The sequence below is a fragment of the Piliocolobus tephrosceles genome, chromosome 17 (assembly GCF_002776525.5).
Source record: "Piliocolobus tephrosceles isolate RC106 chromosome 17, ASM277652v3, whole genome shotgun sequence".
Classification (NCBI taxonomy): Eukaryota; Metazoa; Chordata; class Mammalia; order Primates; family Cercopithecidae; genus Piliocolobus; species Piliocolobus tephrosceles.
Genome location: NC_045450.1, coordinates 52704072 through 52722441, shown reverse-complemented (window position 1 = coordinate 52722441; position 18370 = coordinate 52704072). Strand labels below are relative to the sequence as shown.

Sequence of the window (18370 nt, the reverse complement as noted above, 5' to 3'; positions counted from 1 at the left end):
AAAAAAAAAAAAAAAAAAAAAAAAAAAAAGAAACCTGACCGCTGTCTGCCGGACGGATCCGTGATAGAAAAACGAGGGATCGCGGGAAATAAGGAGAAAGTTTCAAGTTTCTGGTTGGGGGAAAGGGGGGACTCTGTAGTGCTAGCTTGGGTAAACAATGCTTTCCAACAGAGGTTTCTGGAAGTGCCTCTGGAACTCCGCAAAGGATTGACTTAAATTTCATTAACAAAATATATTTTTTAAAACTGCAATTAGAATAATTTCAGAACTCCATGTGTTGAATTTGGCCTCCATCAAAGAAGAGGTGCAAATGGTTAACTTGTAGATTGGTGAAGTCAATCTTGGGCCAACTTCTGGACTCGTGGTTATTTGTTGTTGTTAATTTAATGTATATCCCGAGTCTGAAAAGCAAGCGGTTTTTTAAAAAATGGTTACCATTCAGAATGACTTCTCTGTAGGATCAGAACTGGTTCACTTTACAGTCAACCCAACTTGGAGGGGGAAAAATAGGTGCTGCAGATGGTAAGTGCATTGTAACCTCCATCCATCTTCCCCATTTCAGTGGCTCATGTATTCAAATCTTTATTGAGTATGTACTTTGCACATGGAACTGTCTTTGATTGACTGTATAAGCTAATGTTATACTTTAAACCTAAAAATAAATTAACACCAATAAAACATTGTCGTCGGCCCGGTGCAGTTGCACACGCTTGTAATCCCTGCACTTTGGGAGGCCAAGGCAGGTGGATCACCTGAGGTCAGGAGTTTGAGACCAGTCTGACCAACAAGGTGAAACCCTGTCTCTACTAAAAATACAAAAATTATCCAGGCATGCCCGGTTAATTTTCTTATTTTTATTTTTAATTTTTTCGTTTTAATTTTTTTTTTTTTTGAGATGGAGTCTCGCTCTGTCACCCAGGCTGGAGTGCAGTGGCGCAATCTCAGCTCACTGCAAACTCTGCCTCCTGGGTTCACGCCATTCTCCTGCCTCAGCCTCCCGAGTAGCTGAGACTACAGGGGCCCACCACCACGCCCGGCTAATTTTTTATATTTTTAGTAGAGACAGGGTTTCACCGTGTTAGCCGAGATGGTCTCGATCTCCTGACCTCCTGATCCACCCACCTCAGCCTCCCAAAGTGCTGGGATTACAGGCATGAGCCACCACGCTCAGCGCTTTTGTATTTTTAGTAGAGACAGGGTTTCACCATGTTGGCCAGGCTGGTCTCGAACTCCTAACCTCAGGTGATCTGCCCTCCTCGGCCTCCCAAAGTGCTGGGATTACAGGCGTGAGACACAACACCCAGCCGTAGTAAGGTTTCATACAAGATTTCATTTAAAAAGAACAATGGTGGCCAGCGTGGTGCCTCACGCCTGTAATCCCAGCACTTTTGGAGGCCCAGGTAGGCAGATCACCTGAGGTCAGGAGTTTGAGACCAGCCTGGCTAACATGGTGAAACCCCATTGCTACCAAAAATACAAAAATTAGCTAGGTATGGTGGCGGGCGCCTGTAATCCCAGCTACTTGGGAGGCTGAGGCAGGAAAATTGCTTGAACCCAGGAGGCAGAGGTTGCAGTGAACCGAGATCGCGCCATTGCACGCCAGCCTGGGCGACAAGAGTGAAACTCCATCTCAAAAAAAAAAAAAAAAAAAAAAGTTAAAAAATTGTTTCCAAAAGTCTAGTGCAATAATTAAGGGTATGGACTTTGGGGCCAAACATACCTGGGATCAAATCCCAGCTCTGACACTTGCAGAGCTGTTTGACTTTAAGCAAGACATCTGCCTCATTAGCCTCATTTTATTTTTTAAATTTTGGCCAGGTTGGTCTTGAACTCCTGACCTCAGGTGATCCACTGGCCTTGGCCTCCCAAAGTGCTGGGATTATAGGTGTGAGCCACTGCACCCAGCATTTTTTATTTTTTTAATAGAGACAGGGTCTTGCTCTGTCATCCAGGCTGGAGTGCGTGGCATCAATCAAAGCTCACTGTAACCTCGAACTCCTAGGCTCAAGGGATCCTTTGCCTCTGGAACAGGAATTAAAAGAAATTGAAGAATGTGTAAGCAGAAACTCAGTTGTATATAAGAAAATCCAGGCCGGGCGCGGTGGCTCAAGCCTGTAATCCCAGTACTTTGGGAGGCCAAGACGGGCGGATCACGAGGTCAGGAGATCGAGACCATCCTGGCTAACACGGTGAAACCCCGTCTCTACTAAAAAAAAAAAAAATACAAAAAACTAGCCGGGCGAGGTGGCAGGCGCCTGTAGTCCCAGCTACTTGGGAGGCTGAGGCAGGAGAATGGCGTGAACCCGGGAGGTGGAGCTTGCAGTGAGCTGAGATCCGGCCACTGCACTCCAGCCTGGGTGACAAAGCAGGACTCTGTCTCAAAAAAAAAAAAAAAAAAAGAAAAAGAAAAAAAGAAAATCCAATTTCCCCTGAGAAAGAGAAAGAGCTGGAGTCCTTTAAAAATTAACTGCCTGTTTTTCTGCGGCTAATGAGCCTTATCTCTCCTCCCTTCCCAGGCATTGTGAAGACCCCGTTTCCCTAGCTGTGCAGTTGCAAGGTCAACTAGACAGATAAACTCAAGTCGTAAAACATGCTTCTCCTTGAAAAGTAAGAAATGATGTAATGCGTGTCTCAATTAATTTAATAACGGGCTTTGTTTCTTGCTTTTGTAATATGCTTCCCCCCGCAAAGATCTCCCCCTGCCTCACAAAATGCTTAAAAGGTAACTTAACTCTTTGTTCAGGGCTCAGTCCTTTGGATTTTAATCCGACTGGGCCAGTGCACCTAAATAATTAATAAATATCCTCCTGAACCCCACTGGTCTCTCTGATTCCTTAAAATCACTCTATACCTCAGCCTCCCAAATAGCTAAGTCTACAGGCACGTACCACCATGCCTGACTTGCTTATTTATTTATGTATTTTGAGACGGAGTTTTGCTCTTGTTTTCCAGGCTGGAGTGCAACTGCATGATCTCAGCTCACTGCAACCTCTGCCTCCCGGGTTAAAGTGATTCACCTGCCTCAGCCTCCCAAAGTGCTGGGATTACAGGTGTGAGCTATCGCGCCTGGCCTAATTTTGTATTTTTAAGTAGAGAGAGGGTTTCTTCATGTTGGTTAGGCTGGTCTCAAATTCTCAACCTCAGGTGATCCGCCAGCCTCAGCCTCCCAAAGTGCTGGGATTACAGGCCTGAGCCACCACGCCTGGCCTATTTGTTGAGACAGGGCCTTAAGTGATCCTCCCACCTCAGCCTTCCAAGGTGCTGGGATTACAGGCATGGACCGCTGCGCTGGGCCATAAGCCTCATTTTTCCTTTTCTTTTTCTTTTTTTTTTTTTTTGAGATGGAATTTTACTCTTGTTCAGGCTAGAGTGCAATGACACGATCTTGCCTCACCGTAACCTCTGCCTTCCAGGTTCAAGCAATTCTCCTGCCTCAGCCTTCTGAGTAGCTGAGATTACAGGCATGCACCACCACACCCAGCTAATTTTTTGTATTTTTAGTAGAGACAGGGTTTCTCCATATTGGTCAGGCTGGTCTCGAACTCCCGACCTCAGGTGATCCACTTGCCTCGGCCTCCCAAAATGCAGGGCTTATAGGCATGAGCCACCACGCCTGGCCCATGAGCCTCATTTTTCTTAGCTATATAATAAGGTTAGCTCCGTGCTTGTAATCTCAACACTTTGGGTGGCTGAGGGAGGAGATCATTTGAGGCCAAGAGTTCAAGACCAGCCTAGGTGACATAATGAGACCCTGTCTCTGCAAAAATATAAAATTAGCTGGGTGTGGTAGCACAGACCTATAGTCCTAGCTACACAAGAGGCTGAGGCTGGAGAATCACTTGAGCCCAGGAGGTCAAGGCTGCAGTGAGCCAGGATTGGGTTGCTGCACTCCAGCCTGAGTGACAGAATGAGACTTTGTCTCAAAAAATAAAATAAAGGCTGGGTGCAGTGGCTCACGCCTGTAATCCCAGCACTTTGGGAGGACGAGGCAGGCAGATCACAAGGTCAGGAGATTGAGACCATCCTGGCTAACACGGTGAAACCCCGTCTCTACTAAAAACGCAAAAAATTAGCCGGGCGTGGTGGTGGGCGCTTGTAGTCCCAGCTACTTGGGAGGCTGAGGCAGGAGAATGGCGTGAACCCGGGAGGTGGAGCTTGCAGTGAGCTGAGATTGCGCCACTGCACTAACAGAGCGAGACTCCGTCTCATAAATAAATAAATAAATACATAAATACATAAATACATAAATACATAAAATAAAATATAAGCGGGGGGGGGGTGGTCATAATCCTGACCTTACAGAGTTGTTGTGAGGGTTAAAAGTAATATGAATTCCAGGTTGATGGCACTCAGAAATCTACACAACACGCCTGTTTTACAGACATTCAGTGCATTAATTAACAAATATTTATTGAACCCTTACTATGTGCTGGTTTGGGCTCTGGAGAAGAGCAGGGGGGAGGTCCTTAGGTGAAGAGATACATTAATGTAGAGGGGACTGGATTCAGGACATCCATCCCTCAGGCTTTCTCAGAACAATAAGGTACTCCTTGTCCACAGTGCTTCAAATGTGAGAAACACCGTCACCATGATGCTCTGGCCTGGGCAGCTGTGCCCAGGGCCCAGCCAGCTTGGCTATCAGCCCACCCCTCTCCTCCAGCTCTAGGATAAAACACACAAAGCCCTTAAGCCCCTGGCCAGAGAGCAGATTCTTTCCCCCCTCCCCAAGCCCCACTCTATTCCATGGAAGAGTAGGGACTTAGAGAGCAAAAACCAGGGGAAAAGTAGGTCACAGCAGGAGGATGGTAATCTCCCTGATGGCTGGCCAGAACAGCCAGGCCCCTGCTCCTGGTCATCCAAGACCATCTCTGGAAGACTTCTGGGGTATACAGCGCCAGCACCATCCTTCCTAGCAGTATGCCCAGGGTAAAGGTGCCACCCCAAAATGACACACCTCCACAGTGGGGTCATTCTCAGTCCAAGCTCTTGCTGACTGTTGTGCTACCCATGCTGGACTTAAGAGTTCTATCTTTCATTCCACACCCTCCCACAAGTGCACCCTTTATATCCAGCCCTAGGATGGATCCTAGAGACACAACGAGGATTCTGACAAAAAGGACTTCCTGCCCTTGGGGAATCCACAGTGGGGAGTTCTGACCTGTACCTAGACAATAACAAGCTAGTGCTATCAGGAGCTGTGTGGACCTAGAGGAGCCTTCTGATTCAGCTTGTAGTCAGGGTTAGGGAATAGTTCCTAGAGGAGGTGATACTACAAGAGTGAGCCACTGCGCCCGGCTGAGTTTTTCAATTTAGAAAGTAAAGAATAAGGCTGAACATGGTGGCTCATGCCTGTAATCCCAGCACTTTGGGAGGCCAAGGGGGTCAGATCACCTGAGGTCGGGAGTTCGAGACCAGCCTGGCCAACATGGCAAAACCCATCTCTACTAAAAATACAAAATTAGTTGGGCATGGTGGCGGGCACCTGTAATCCCAGCTACTAGGGAGGCTGAGGCAGGAGAATTGCTTGAACCCATGAGGTGGAGGTTGCAGTGAGCCAAGATCGCGCCACTGCATTCCAGCCTGGGTGACAAGAGCAAGACTCCATCTCAAAAAAAATAAATAAAAAAAAAAAATAAAGTGAAGGGAGCGATAATATAAGTCAATTAGGAGACTATAGCAGTGCCTCTGTAAACCGTGGTGTGATGGCTTGGAATAGGATCCTGACAGTGGTGGGAGAAGGCTGATCAGAAGAAGGTCCCACCCCCAGAAGGCTTCCTCCTTCCTCAGATTCTGCCTAGCTGATTTTGCTCTTCCTTTCCACCGGTATGAAGAGGGGCTCCTCGCACACCACATGCTGTCATTCCACGGCTTCCAGAAAGCCTTCTGCAATTGTTTTGACAACACACCGCCTACCTCTTCTCAAAGAACAAGGTTGTGGAGAGCAGAGGCGAGAGGAACCCTTACGGTGACCCCAGTTTTTGCCACTTCAGGTCCTATCAGGGGCTTGAATGTGGACTTCAACAGAGGCTCCCCACCTTCTAGAACAGGCCTCCTTCAGATAGACCAGAAACTCAGAGGAAGGGACTGAGCACACAGTCTGTGCTGTGCCTTGAAGGCTGAGGTGACAGGCAGAGAGAGGAGGAGGTGAAATGGTCAGGAGCCCAGAGGCTGGGAAGGGGGTGGAGCTGAGATCAAGGGCACTTCACCTGCTCACCTGGCCCCCAGGGGCCGGGGATGGAAGGGGTAGGCAGTGCTAGGAGTGCAGGGCTGAGACCCTGCCCTCCCGACCCCAGCCAGCACAGGAAGGTAGAGGAAGACTGTGCATTCCGGCAGATCTCCGGTCTCCACTGGAGGAGCTCTTGGGACCTGCACGAAATGGAAAGCTTTGCGCTGCCACTGGGAAACCAGTGTTTGTAAGGAGGAAGATTGAGTCCCCTGTGGTGGCCCTCAGCCCCGCCCATTCCATCCAAGCAAAGGATCAGTTTCTGGGAGTCCCTGGCCCCAGCCAAGCAAGGCCGCAGTCAGAAGAAAGGAAGGAGCTTAGTACAAATATAAATACCTTTAATGAAAAGCCCTGCTGCGCTCTGCAGAGCCTGGACAACCACCGCCAGGGCAGGGCTGGAGGCACAGGCACTGCCACCTGACCCGATAGGCTAGGCCAGAGGCCCCAGGAGGTAGGTCAGAGCCAGAGCAGCTGCCAGCAGTGGGGGTGCAGGGACCATGGGGAGTGCAGGTGCTGCAGCTGGCAGTGTCTCCTGGTTGGTTTCAGAGCCTGTACCGCGCTCCCGAACACGCACCGGGGCGCTGCACAGGGTGTGCAAGTTATTCGGATGGGGGGCCCGGCGAGCTTCTTGCTGTAGTGATTCCCACACTGCAGCTGCCTCCTCCGGACAGCCCAACAGGACCCGAGAGGCACAGGCATGGAAGTCATTCCAAGATCTGTTAAGGGAGTGGGATTAGGGGGGGATTAGGTGAGGCAAGGAGATTTTGGTTTGGGAAGTAAAAGGTTCAGTCCCCAATGGTGGCACAGGTTGGGCCACTGCCTCGCACCCGCTGGTACCTGCAGACGGTCTCCAGCTCTCCTCCGCGGCCCATGCCGTCCCCCAAGCGGATGAGACACTCGGCGAAGCCCTGGTATATGGTGTCACAGCGGTTTGGGCCCGCTGCAGCTGCTGCCAGGGGAGGTACAAGGACTAGAAGTGGGGTGGGGGTGGGGGAATGGTAGATAGGATGAGCCAGGCCCGTTCCCCAGCCCCCAGGGGCTTGTTTACCTGGGAGCACTCTGGGGATGTGACTCAGCGGAAAAAGGGTGCCCCAAGGAACTAAAGGGCAAATCCGGGGACTACCTACCCAGGCCCCCTTCAAGGTAAGACCCAAACTGGGATTTGCACAGGGGGAGGGGATATTGTGTCCCCCAAGTCAGCCCTTCCTCTGAGCTTCTGGGGCCCCAGGTGGGATCAGGAGGGTTCACGTGAAGGAATCAGGACAGGGTGGAGGGGAGGGTGGTCCAGAGGCCCGGGACTAGAAACAGGTGCATCTCTCTGCGGTTTAGACAAGCTTTGCTTGGCCCTCCAAACTCTCTCTAAAGATAGGTATTTTTGGAGAGACAGGGCAGGATGCAGAGGTATTGGGATCCAGGCCAGACCCTCAGAGAGGACTTAGGGATCCTATGACTGATCTGTAAGTCCTGCCATTGGCATGTCACCCTTTATCATAAGAGAGGATGCAAATTTTGGAGTCCTTCCCCCATAACTAGGGCTGTTTGTGCCTCTCACTTTCTGTCCTGAAGTCACCAGCACACCTTCCTGGAGCCCTTGCAACTCTTCTCCACCCTGGTGTCCAGTGTTCCCACACACCCTATGCCCAGTCTGGCCTGGCTGGGTGAGAAGGGGGTGTGGCCCGGGCCCCGGACGCCCGCACTCACCGAGGGGCAGCAACAGCAACGGCCTCAGGGCACGGGGTGGTTGCCAGCAGCAGCTGCGGCAGCAGCAGCGGCAGTGGCAGCGGCGCATCATCCCTGGCTGAGAGCCTAGTGCGGGAGCTAGCTGCTTGGAGTGCAGCCCGTCCGCCCAGCCCCCGGAGGGAGGGACGGTGATTGGATGGAAACCGGGGTGGGGCTCCGAAGCCAGCCGGTGGCTCCGCCTCCAACACCCAAATGGGAAAAGGAGCGAGAAGGGACCTCAGAGAGCAGAAATTCCCAGGAGCACAAGCTGGTGCTGAGCAGGCCCCTGGACCTTCACCCCATAAAAGGAGGGAGAAGGGAGATCTGGGAAGGCAGTTGGAGCAGATGAGTGGGTAACCCCGCCCCTTGGCTGGGTTGGCCTAGACAGAGCTCCACAGGGAAGAGAGGGCAGGGAACGAACAGAGGGCAGTTATGAGAGTCACACCAAAGACAAACCAAAAGCACACACATACTCCATTTTATTCCAAAAGCATTTAATTGAATTTCTCAATATTTTTCAAAAACAAAAAGATCCAAATTAGAGGTAAAAAGGAACATGGAAAATTCCACTCAAGTGGTGTCACGATCTCAGGGTCATGCTCCAGGCATGGCAGAACCCAAGCAGGCACAATACCTGCCCTGGGCCCAGCCTAAACCTTCTGACTACCACACCCTGTAGACCACGGCCAGAACTCCCTGCTCCCTGACCCCCAAACACCCCAGAGATGGGGGCCTGAGCAGGTAAAGGCCAGCCGTGACCCTGCCTCGGCCTAGGCCTGTCTGATGGCCTTCAGTGCCATCCCACCCCTGGGCAAGGCAGGCTTAGCAGCTAAGGGAGGCTGGGGGTCACGAGACCATGCAGCATGAGGCTGAGACGCCGGGCCGCTTTGCCAAGTGAGTTGTGTGGCTCAGCCTGCAGGAACTGAAAAAGCTTTTGGCGCACCTGGGCCATAACGGAGCCCATGTGGTCCCGAGTGATGGGGTCACTGTGGTCCAGATGCATCACAGCCTCTTCCAGGTAGCTGGGGATGGGGGAAAGGACAGGTTATACAGGTGGGCACCAGCAGACGGGAGCGCCCCCTGGTGGCACTGAAGCCCAGAGGGAACCCTCTGGGTGAGGGCAGAGAGGATTGGTGGAGAAAATTAGGGAGAGGATTCAGGCAGAAGTGGGTGTCAGCTTCAAACTGCTCGCTCCCACTCCCCCACTCCCCAGCTCATCTCCCATTCCTGGCTGCCCCCACTTACCTGAGCTTGAGGTCAGTTCGAGTGCCAAGGTCAGATGCCAGCTGCTGGATGAGGGAAAGGAGCACAGGCTGAGAGAGTGGGCAGGGTGGCTGCCCAAAAACCTGGGCTGGGTCCACAGTTTCACACACATACAGCACCAGGTTCAGGTCAGCAGCTGTCAGTGCCTGGAGGAGAAAAAAGCAGCAGTGTTTATAGCAAATATCAGGATGGAATGTCTGCTTATCTGAACTGTGTGGCCTGAGGGAGGATGACCACAGGGTGCGCTAGTCAGGGCTCCAGAGGGACTCAGAGAGAGCCCCACAGGGTTGTATAGTTACCCTAGGGGATTGGGAAATGGTTCCTGAGAAGGGTAGTTGTAAAGCAAGGTGGGCTAGGTGGGAAGAAGGGGGTCCAGGAAGAGGAAGCAGCAGGGACAATGGCCTGGAGGCCAAAGGGAACCACGAACAGTCTGCTGGGGCCAGAAGGTGCAAAGCTGGTGGGTGGAATGTATGGTGTATGGGCCTTGTCAAGAGACACGTGACCCTTACCAGGGCCTAACGCCTATCGTACCTGCTGGAAGGCCTGATTGAGGTGGCCCTGCTGCAGCAGCTGCAGGATATGGGCTTGCTGGGCCTGGCAGTCAAGATGGGCAGAGGGGACAGGTGTGCCAGCAGCTGAGCGCATGGCCTGCATGATGCTGGAGGTGACGGCAGCCTGCTGCTCCTTGAGCGCCACACTCACCTCACCCTTGACAATGCGCTGTACCTGTGCTAAAATGGACTCCTGAAGGCTGCAAAGGGAAGTGAGTGAGGTGAAGTGGACAGGGAGCCCAGTCTGGCCTTTCTCAAGCCCACCACCTTGCCCAGTACTCTGCCCACACACCTGCCCACAGCCACATGCAGCTGGTGCTGCACCTCAGCCCGAACACTGCTGGCCACGGTGGCTGCCATCTGCTCAGTGGCACTCTGCAGTGTGCTGACCAGGCCCCGCAGCTGGGCCAGCACAGGCTCCCTGGCCTCCTGTTCCCGTGCCTTCCGGCTCTTCATGTGGCTTTCTAGCTGCTGCAAGTCTGAGGGGTGACCACAGGGACTATAAGAGGAACAGCAGGAAAGAGGATAACCCTTCCCACCTTGGGCCATATGACCCCACTCACATTCCTGTGTCCCCAGTCGGAAGCTATCATTGATCTGCTGGAACATGGCCTGGCAGCTCTTCTCAAAGGCCGGCAGCACCACACTCTGGAAGGCTTCCCGGTAGGCCGCCTGCATCGGCCCCTGTAATGTGTCTGCAGCTGCTCGGGCGATGGCATCAGTCAAGTTCTGGGGTTAGAAGGGGGAGCCAAGTTGAAAACCTGAGCCTGCTGGGCGCAGTGGCTCACACCTGTAATCCCAGCACTTTGGGAGGCCGAGGTGGGCAGATCACGAGATCAGGAGATCGAGACCACCCTGGCCAACATGGTGAAACCCTGTCTCCACTAAAAATACAAAAATTAGCTGGGTGTGGTGGCGCGCGCCTGTAGCCCCAGCTACTTGGCAGGCTGAGGCAGGAGAATCACTTGAACCCAGAAGGCGGAGGTTGCAGTGAGCTGAGATCGCACCATTGCACTCCAGCCTGGGAGGCAGAGTGAGACGCCATCTCAAAAAAAAAACAAAAACAAAACAAAAAAAAAGAAAACCTGAAAACCTGAGCCCAACCTGGCCTGACTAGGCCCAGGAACCACCACCTCCACCCACATCTTGGGCCCTATAGCACCTTGGACTTGAGCAGCTTAGAGATGTTCTCTTTCATGCTGCCCTCCACAGCTGTGAGCTTGGTAGCCACTGAGTTGCTCAGTTGGCCTGCCATAGGCTCCAGACTCCTTGAGACACCTGGCAGAGGGGAAGAGGGGGAGGTGGAGCCATGAGAAGAAGCTTGACAGGTACCTCCACTCCCACCTGAACCACCCAAAAGGAGTCTGCATGCAAAACTCACATGGAGGGACTGTCTTCTTGATCTCATCCCGTATGCTGCGCTCTAGCCGCCCAGCTACAGCTGAAGACAGTGCTTGGGACAACTGCTGTGTCAGCTGCTCTTGCAGCTGCCCTCCCCGCTGCTGCCCCTCAGCCAGTGCTCGCTCCAGCCGCCGCTCTGCGCCATAGCTAAGGAACAGGCCTGGAGCAGGTCGTGTACTCCTTCCCAGGCCAAGAATGCTGCCCCCATCCCTATGCCATGTTGTGCTACCAGTCTCAAGGATACGCTCCTGCTCGTGCCGGGTCTCAAGGGCACGTTCTACGTGGCCTGTGACTGTGCTCTGCAGGCCTTCAAGTTGGGTACACAGACGCTGCAGCAGCTCTTCTTGGCTGTGCCGCAGCTCTGCCAGCTCTCTCTGCTGTTGCCAAATTAGCGCTGGCCAGTCCTCAGGGGGCTCTGCCACCTGTCAATAGCACTGACAGTCACATGATGCCTGCCCCACCCATCCCCACACACCAGACCAGGGAATGGCCCAGAGCCCTTCTCCACCCCCGCAGAGTGAAGTTCCACAAGTACAAAGTGGGCTCGTTCACCTACCTGGTGCTCTGTGAGCCGGGATCCCATGGCTGCATCCCTGCCATAGGTGAGAAGCACCTCAGGCTACGTCAGGCAGCCTGGAGACCACCCTCTCCCTCCCTAGGATTCCTCCCTACCCATCATCCTTCTTGCTTTTCCTTTTGAGCTTGGGTGAGGTTCGAGGGGATCCCTTGGTCTTCCAGTCCTTGGCAGGCAGCCGTGGAGCAGGAACTTTGGTGCCAAAGCCTCCTGAAGCAGAGGCAAGGCTGGCCACCTCATCATCATGGTCACTGTGGGAAGGGGAAGGAGGAGTAAGCCTCTGCCCACTTGCTGCCCATCCCCCCATGAGGACAATGGTATACAGTGGCACCCACCTTTGCTCAGCACTGGCATCCTGACTGTCACGTTGCTGCAGCAGGTGATATGGTGGTCGGTGGAAGGCCAGGCTCTTGTGCTTTTCCTGAAGGCCATTCCTGGGGCTGGAAGGACAGGCCAACTCAGCAGAGGATGAATCTATCTGAAGTCCCTCCTGCTAACACACTTTTCCCCTCCCAAGCTCCTCACCTTTCTGCCAGTGTGCTGCAGGTCTCACGAGTAATGTCAGGTGCTGTGGGCCAAACCTGACTGTCAGGAGTCGAGGCCTCCTGGGTCAAGGCTGCCTCCAGGAGGGAGGGGGTACTATGCCGATCTCCGTCCCCAGGGCCTCCATCAAGGCCAAGCTGGGGGCCGAGCTCGGGCCCTGGCCGGGGCCGTGGGGACAGTAGGTGCAGTGCTGAGGCGGCTGAAGCCATACTGTCTGGCTCAAGGCCCTCTGGTGCAGAGGAGCCAAAACCACGGGACAGGGCCTCAGATGCAATCTCAGGGATGTCCTGGGACAGGGCAGTGGAAGCTGAGGAGATGACATCAGGGGAACGGGTGCGGCTAGGGGAGGCTTGGGGCAGCCCCAGGGGCTCCACTTCCTGCAGCTCCAGGGACAGTGCAGAGGCGGCAGTAGGCACCTGAGGTGGGCCAAAGATGGGGGCTTAAGTGACAGAAGGTGAGGCAGGGATGGGGGCACAGACACAAGGCATTAGTATTAGTAGTAATGAGAGACGGGGCAGCAGGGTCAAAAGGTCAAGTGGGGATACAGGTCAAAAACGAGGCCACAGCCCAGAAGAGGAGGTGGGGACAGGGAGGCTGAGAAGACACCCACCAAGAAACACAAGAGGGTGAAATGACCTCAGGGAAACATGGACCATGTCGGGTAGAGCAGGATCAGCAGCAGGGGGGTCGGGAGGAGCCCACCACCTACCTTCCCTGCTGCTGCCCACCTGCTCCCCACACTTTACACACACACCCATTCACACACCTGGCCCGGCCCCTTGGGAGTCAGTTTGTCAGCTGGGGCTGGGAGCAGGCCGGGCAGGAGGCTGCGTGGGCTTGCCTGCAGGCTGCCGCTGCTGCTCATTGTCAGGCTGCCATCCAGCTGCAGCTTGGTGCTCAAAGTCAGCTCCTCAGGTGGCCTGGTGGGGGAAGGTTGAGATGTCAGCAGCCAGAGCTTGGCATCATCTGGTACCAGCCCCTGCCATCCTCCATCTCTGACCCTTGCCTCACCTGGTCAAGGAGGGGTCCACAGCTGAGGTGCTGCTCATGGCAGACACAGCTGTAAGGGAGCTGCTGCTGCTGCTGCTGCTGCTGCTGCTGCTGCTACCACTGCTGCTACTGCTGGGAGAGGCAGTGATCTGGGGAGATGCAGGGAATAAGACCTGTGGCCTATGGCTGAGGCATTCCCAGGTCCCCCTACCTTGGGAGAGTACCTGCTGCAAGGAGGCGCTAGGTGTCATGAAGGCGTCAGGTGTCATCAACTTGGGCTTGGTCTCACTGCTCAGACTGAGGAAGTTGGCGGGTGCAGGCAGCTCCACGATTCGTCGGAGGTCAGGTTGGGAGCCGTGAGCGGCTGACCCCAGGCCCTCAGAGCCCAGTTCAGGCCGAGACTCTCCAAATGCTGCAGGGCAAGTTGCCACTTGAGTCAGATCTCAGACCCTGGTCAGTCCAACTTACCCTACCTCCCTCTCACGCCCTACTCACTGAAGTCCTCGTGGGCAGTGTGGGTGGGGAGTGGGGCCACCACATCAGGGTTCAGCTGTGGCTGGAAGCGGATCTGCACATCTTGCAGTGCCCTGCAGGAAAAGAAGGGGGAGAATAAAGTGCTCCAAGGGCAAGGATCAGTAGAGTGGAGACAGACACAGACAGGGCACTGATGGGCCTCCCCAAACACTCACTTAGTATGCACACAAAAGAGCTTGATAAGCACACCGGCCGCAGACTCCATGGCACCAGCTCCGTGGGTACCATCTGAAAGGATAGTGTGGATGATGAAGCCCCTGGCCCTCTCTGTGCCTCCACAACCCCCTACATATATGGACACATAGCTCTGACCCTGGGGCAGCTCACCAGCACCCAGGCTGTCATTTTCCTCTTCGGCAGGCAGCACCTCAGTGTGCCGCAGCCGGCAGCGACTCACAACCTGGATACCGAAGCTCAGCACAGGGTGGGTGAGCAGGAACTCCGAGATGGAGCTGAAGCAGGCATGGCCCTCCTCCTGGTTCTGCAGCAGCTCCATCACATAGAGGACCTGCACAGGCAGAACGTTCCTAGCTGAGCTCAGAGGCTAAGGGCTGCAATGCGCCACCTGCCCCCCGGCCTTCCTCTATAATCCCAGCTCTGCCCAGGGTACCCCATGGCAGCCTACCTTCCGTTGCACATCGCTGAGAATCAGGTATTCTGCTGACAGGTCCAAGCAAACCTTGAGGCTAGGGGGCACACTCACTGAGCTGAAGATATCTGGGGAGAAGCTAGAGAGCCACAAAGCAGAGTGAATGAGGCTGAGAACTGAAGGAAGCCACATTCCCAACCCTGCTGCCCCTGCCCAGTCCCCCAGCCTTCCAACCACTCCTTACCGAATAGTCTGCAGGCAGGTCCAGGACACCGTACACCACATCTTTAGCTCTCGGTTCTGGTCAGCACCAGTAATAAGGAACCTCCAGAAAGGGACACTGCAAGGCAACAAGGCACTGACTGGCTGGCTGGGCCCCCTGCTGGGAGCCATGGTCCAGCCCACCACCCACTAGGCTGCCCACTCACTCACTCAGGGTCTTGTTTCTTATGGTTGTCACAGAACAGGAGGCAGGAGAGGGGCCGCCCATCATGAGGCTTCCACTCGTGCAGACATCTGTAGGTAGGCAGATGAGGGGCCTGAGTGAGCAGTCCGGTCGGCTACCTCAGGAGGATCCTGGTCCCTGAGGCCCTGCCTTACCTTGGCTCATCTTGCCCCTCAATGTAGATCTGCCAGAACTTGACATAGCCATCATGGCTCGCAGTAGCCAGCACAGTCCCATCAGGGGATAGAGCTCCTTCACTGAGGCACTAGAAAGAACCCAAATAGCTTTACTGACTAGAGGTGAGAACAAGTCCCTTCCAAGTGAGAATGGTAATGAGCTGGGCTGGCTCACGGTGGGACTGGCATGCTTGTGTGACTGACTGAATGAACAGGGTCCCTAGAGAAGGCCAGACCTGCAGGGTGCTGCGAGGTAAGGAGAAAACTGCACAGGCAAGGGCCACTTTGAGCTCAGAGTCCCCATGGGCAGAATGCTAGTAAAGCTGCCCGGACAGCTGTGGATATAGGGAACAGAGGACGGATATGAGGAAGGGGAGGGCAGGGGAGGCAGGCAGTCACAGGCTTACCGTGCTATGACCTTTTACCACAATGAAGCCCTGCTTGATCTGGCTGACATCCACAGGCCAGGTGCTGTGGCTGGAGCGGAGCATGTCCAGGTCCCACACCTCAGCCTGGAAGGCACAGAGAGGTGAGTGTGCAGCCCATCCCCACACTATGGCTTCTCTGGCGCCTCCTCGCCATGCCAGCCCCCTCACCCGGTCTTCATGCAGCAGGGCCACCGTTGGGCTGCTCTCCTCACAGCAGTCCTCACTCTCCTCAGGGATGAAGGGGCACCATATGATCCTGCGAAAGTGGTTCAGTGGCGTGCCCTCTGGCTGCCGAATGTGGACCAAGATCTCTTCTCTGAGCAGGGTGTTAAGGGCTAGATAGGTGAATGAAGAGGCGTGACACCCAAGCTCCGCCCACCCTTCTTCAGTCCCACCACCCATGGGAAGGAATGGATACTGAATTTTGCCATTAACCAGAGCCAAGCGCCACACGAACAGGTTGCCTGCCTCATCCAGGCAGGCCAGCTGTGGAGAGTTGAGGTGTGCAAAAGCCAGATCAGCCACACTGCCTGTGAAGCCCTTGAGCAAGGTCCGCTCCGAAGTGCTGACACTGATCACCCGCACCATGGCGGAGCCATTGTTGGCAGCTGGAATCAGGAGAGCAGTGGACCATGAGTACATATCCAGGCTCAGGCAGCAGCAGAGAAGCGCTGCCCCTGCCTGTCTCCCTGCCACCACTATAGTCTCAAGCTTGGTTTTCCCACCCAGCTCCCCAAGAGGCAGCATGGACAAACCTTCCATTGTACCCCTACGGCCTGAGTGGCCTGATGTTGGAACTGGCTCTGTTGGACATCCAGCATAACATTCCTTCCTCCCCACTGTCTTTACTCACCTCGAATGGCATAGGCCAAGAAGGAGTTAGACACAGCAATCAGGTTGCCATAGTAGTACTTCTGCTCCCAGTCATACTTGGCGACAGGCTGAATTTTCACCTGAGAACCCAGGGTGAGAAAAGTCATGGAACTTCCCCAGAGCCTAGGTGGCCCCCAACATCCCTGGGGATGGGAGAGGATACAGATGCAAGTCCAGCTCCCCACTGTTACCTCCTGGAGCCAGACTCCCACAGAGGCTTGGCACCCAGCCCTGGCTTCCTGAAACTGGGAAAATGTCAAGGTGGCCCCACAGGAACTGGCAGCATGAGGGAGACAGGAAAGGCTGGGTGTGCCCCTATACATTACATATGCCACAGCATCCTAGTACCTACCTTGTTGCTTCCCCGGGCCTTGCTTGAAATGCTAGAGTCACTGCTGGCCACAATCTCTACCTCCTTGGCCAAAATCCCAATGCAGGTGGAGCTATCATCTCCTGAGAGACAGCTGTGGGGAAGAGTGCAAAAACTTTGTCTCTTATTCACCTAAAGGCTCAATGGGCAGGGATGGGAGGAAGCGAGGACATAGCCAGCCTGGTGAAGGTATCTAGTCCAATGTCAGCTTTGCCTGGTCCACTGGCTCCAGACCCACAGCTCCACTTGCTCACCTCCTTCCTTGGGAATGAGTCTACTTTCATTTAAAACCAGGTATCCAGGCCAAACCCTTGAACTTGTCCTTGCCTCTCATCCTAGTGCAAGCTCAAGCTCCACCCCAGGTCACCTAGAGAGGAAGCAGCAGAGGCTGCTGGCCCTGCTCACTCCCCATCTCATGGCTTCAGCTAGGCAGACACCCCAAACACACCATCACCACCATTGTCGTCTCCTAGGTACTCACATGACCTGCTTCTCTTGCAGGTTAATGGGTGGCATGGTCCGAAGACCAGTCTTGTTTGTTGAGGTACCATCACCTGAGCAGAGCGGGTCTGGGACCAGAAGCCCATTGAGGTCCCCATTGTAGGCACTGGATGGCCGTGGGCTCTCTGCACTGGGGCCTGGGGACAGAGAGTGTCATTCTGATAAGGTTGCTCGACCTGCCCACAAGCTTCTCCCCTTGCAGAATTTCCTTCAAGAACTATGAGATGTTCTAGGAACACTCAACTGAGCAAAGCATGTCCATGAGGAGGAGGGCCCTGTGTTCATCTCTCGTTCCATAAACATTGATGTATGCAGGACCAAGGATGAGCATGAGGCTCTTCTGCCTGGGGAAGGGGTACAAGCCATCAAGGACCCTTTGAGGCCAGTTAATACTCAGGTCTGGGTTACTACAGAACTCTGTGGACTCTGAGTGAGGGCATAGGAAGGGTCAGGAAAGACTTTATACAGCAGTTAATGTGGCCAGAACACACAAACACAGGAAGGATGGAGGGAAAACAAAGCTGCAGAGGCATCAGGCATGATGCTGTGGCACTTAGACTCTTCCCTGTGGGCCATGAGAACCATAGTTTCAAAGGGGAAGGGGACGCGGTCAGTTCTGGCCAGTGGGATGATTAAGATAGCAGGCAGAATGGTTGAGAATCTGGGTGAGAGAGCTCAAGGCCTAGATCAATGTAGTGTCAAGAGTCTGGAGAGAAGATGGGCTCTTAAGGCATGGAAGGGCACTGGTAAGATGTGGAAGGGGCTGCCCCACACAGAAATGGCTCAGAAGAAGCTATCTTGGGCAAGTAAACACAGAATGCAGGGACATAAAGGAGCTGGACCAAAAGGAGAGAAACTATGGGACAGAGTGCGGAGTAAGGAAAGACAGCATTTCAGTTCTTTGCAACTGGCTGGGTTTCAAACACTCTCATAGGCTCAGACACCATTTCCAAAATCCCCAAATGGCAAGGAGCCTATGGCTCCACATTCAGGAACATAGCAAGTTTCCAGTCACAACAGTCTTTCAGTTCTTTTGGCGCGATCCTGGCTCACTGCAACCTCCACCCTCTGGGTTCAAGCAGTTCTCCTGCATCAGCCTCCCAAGTAGCTGGGATTACAGCTCAGCTAATTTTTTTTTTTTTTAGATGGAGTCTTGCTCTGTTGCCCAGGCTAGAGTGCAGTGGCACGAT

At 54.0% G+C, this 18370-nt stretch overlaps 2 protein-coding genes and 1 long non-coding RNA gene across 9 annotated transcripts in view; 1 reads left to right on the top strand and 2 right to left on the bottom strand.

Moving 5' to 3' along the window:
• Positions 1-102: 102 nt before the first annotated feature.
• LOC113225198 lies at positions 103-2817 on the top strand. The gene is made up of 2 exons (XR_003309836.2): positions 103-522; positions 2517-2817. It is a non-coding gene; the product is annotated as an uncharacterized LOC113225198 (long non-coding RNA).
• NRN1L (neuritin 1 like) lies at positions 224-8106 on the bottom strand. Of its 3 annotated transcripts, XR_003309835.2 has the most exons (4): positions 7925-8015; positions 7061-7193; positions 6560-6939; positions 224-401 (listed from the first exon to the last, which is right to left on the bottom strand). XR_003309835.2 is itself a non-coding variant. In XM_023210218.2 (3 exons), the coding sequence occupies exons 1-3, from the start codon at positions 8013-8015 to the stop codon at positions 4505-4507; spliced, it is 282 nt and encodes a 93-aa protein (XP_023065986.1). In that variant the 5' UTR covers positions 8016-8028; the 3' UTR covers positions 4374-4504. The 3 variants fall into 3 exon arrangements, 2 of the variants coding, with proteins under 2 accessions (XP_023065986.1, XP_023065985.1); XM_023210218.2 differs by lacking the exons at positions 224-401; positions 6560-6939 and adding an exon at positions 4374-4562 and having other exon boundaries at positions 7925-8028; XM_023210217.2 differs by lacking the exon at positions 224-401 and having other exon boundaries at positions 6545-6939; positions 7925-8106.
• Positions 8107-8415: 309 nt separating this feature from the next.
• The window catches only part of EDC4 (enhancer of mRNA decapping 4), a 12663-nt gene continuing 2708 nt past the window's right edge, over positions 8416-18370 (bottom strand). The window contains exons 2-29 of one of the 5 annotated variants that reach the window (XM_023210214.2): positions 17161-17317; positions 16662-16773; positions 16290-16389; positions 15855-16044; positions 15605-15752; positions 15416-15520; positions 14988-15097; positions 14820-14903; positions 14632-14727; positions 14424-14526; positions 14126-14306; positions 13954-14026; positions 13760-13851; positions 13489-13676; positions 13286-13413; positions 13041-13194; positions 12257-12690; positions 12067-12171; positions 11830-11982; positions 11714-11750; positions 11402-11579; positions 11138-11293; positions 10919-11034; positions 10320-10485; positions 10049-10235; positions 9737-9956; positions 9188-9351; positions 8420-8964 (exon numbers count right to left, since the gene is read on the bottom strand). In XM_023210214.2, coding sequence (XP_023065982.1) covers positions 8772-8964; positions 9188-9351; positions 9737-9956; positions 10049-10235; positions 10320-10485; positions 10919-11034; positions 11138-11293; positions 11402-11579; positions 11714-11750; positions 11830-11982; positions 12067-12171; positions 12257-12690; positions 13041-13194; positions 13286-13413; positions 13489-13676; positions 13760-13851; positions 13954-14026; positions 14126-14306; positions 14424-14526; positions 14632-14727; positions 14820-14903; positions 14988-15097; positions 15416-15520; positions 15605-15752; positions 15855-16044; positions 16290-16389; positions 16662-16773; positions 17161-17317 — 4130 coding nt within the window. In that variant the 3' untranslated portion in view covers positions 8420-8771. Of the gene's footprint in view, positions 8965-9187; positions 9352-9736; positions 9957-10048; positions 10236-10319; positions 10486-10918; positions 11035-11137; positions 11580-11713; positions 11751-11829; positions 11983-12066; positions 12172-12256; positions 12691-13040; positions 13195-13285; positions 13414-13488; positions 13677-13759; positions 13852-13953; positions 14027-14125; positions 14307-14423; positions 14527-14631; positions 14728-14819; positions 14904-14987; positions 15098-15415; positions 15521-15604; positions 15753-15854; positions 16045-16289; positions 16390-16661; positions 16774-17160; positions 17318-17424; positions 17520-18370 lie in introns of those variants that run through there. The other 4 variants (XM_023210213.3, XM_023210215.2, XM_023210211.3 and 1 more) reach the window with 4 other exon arrangements.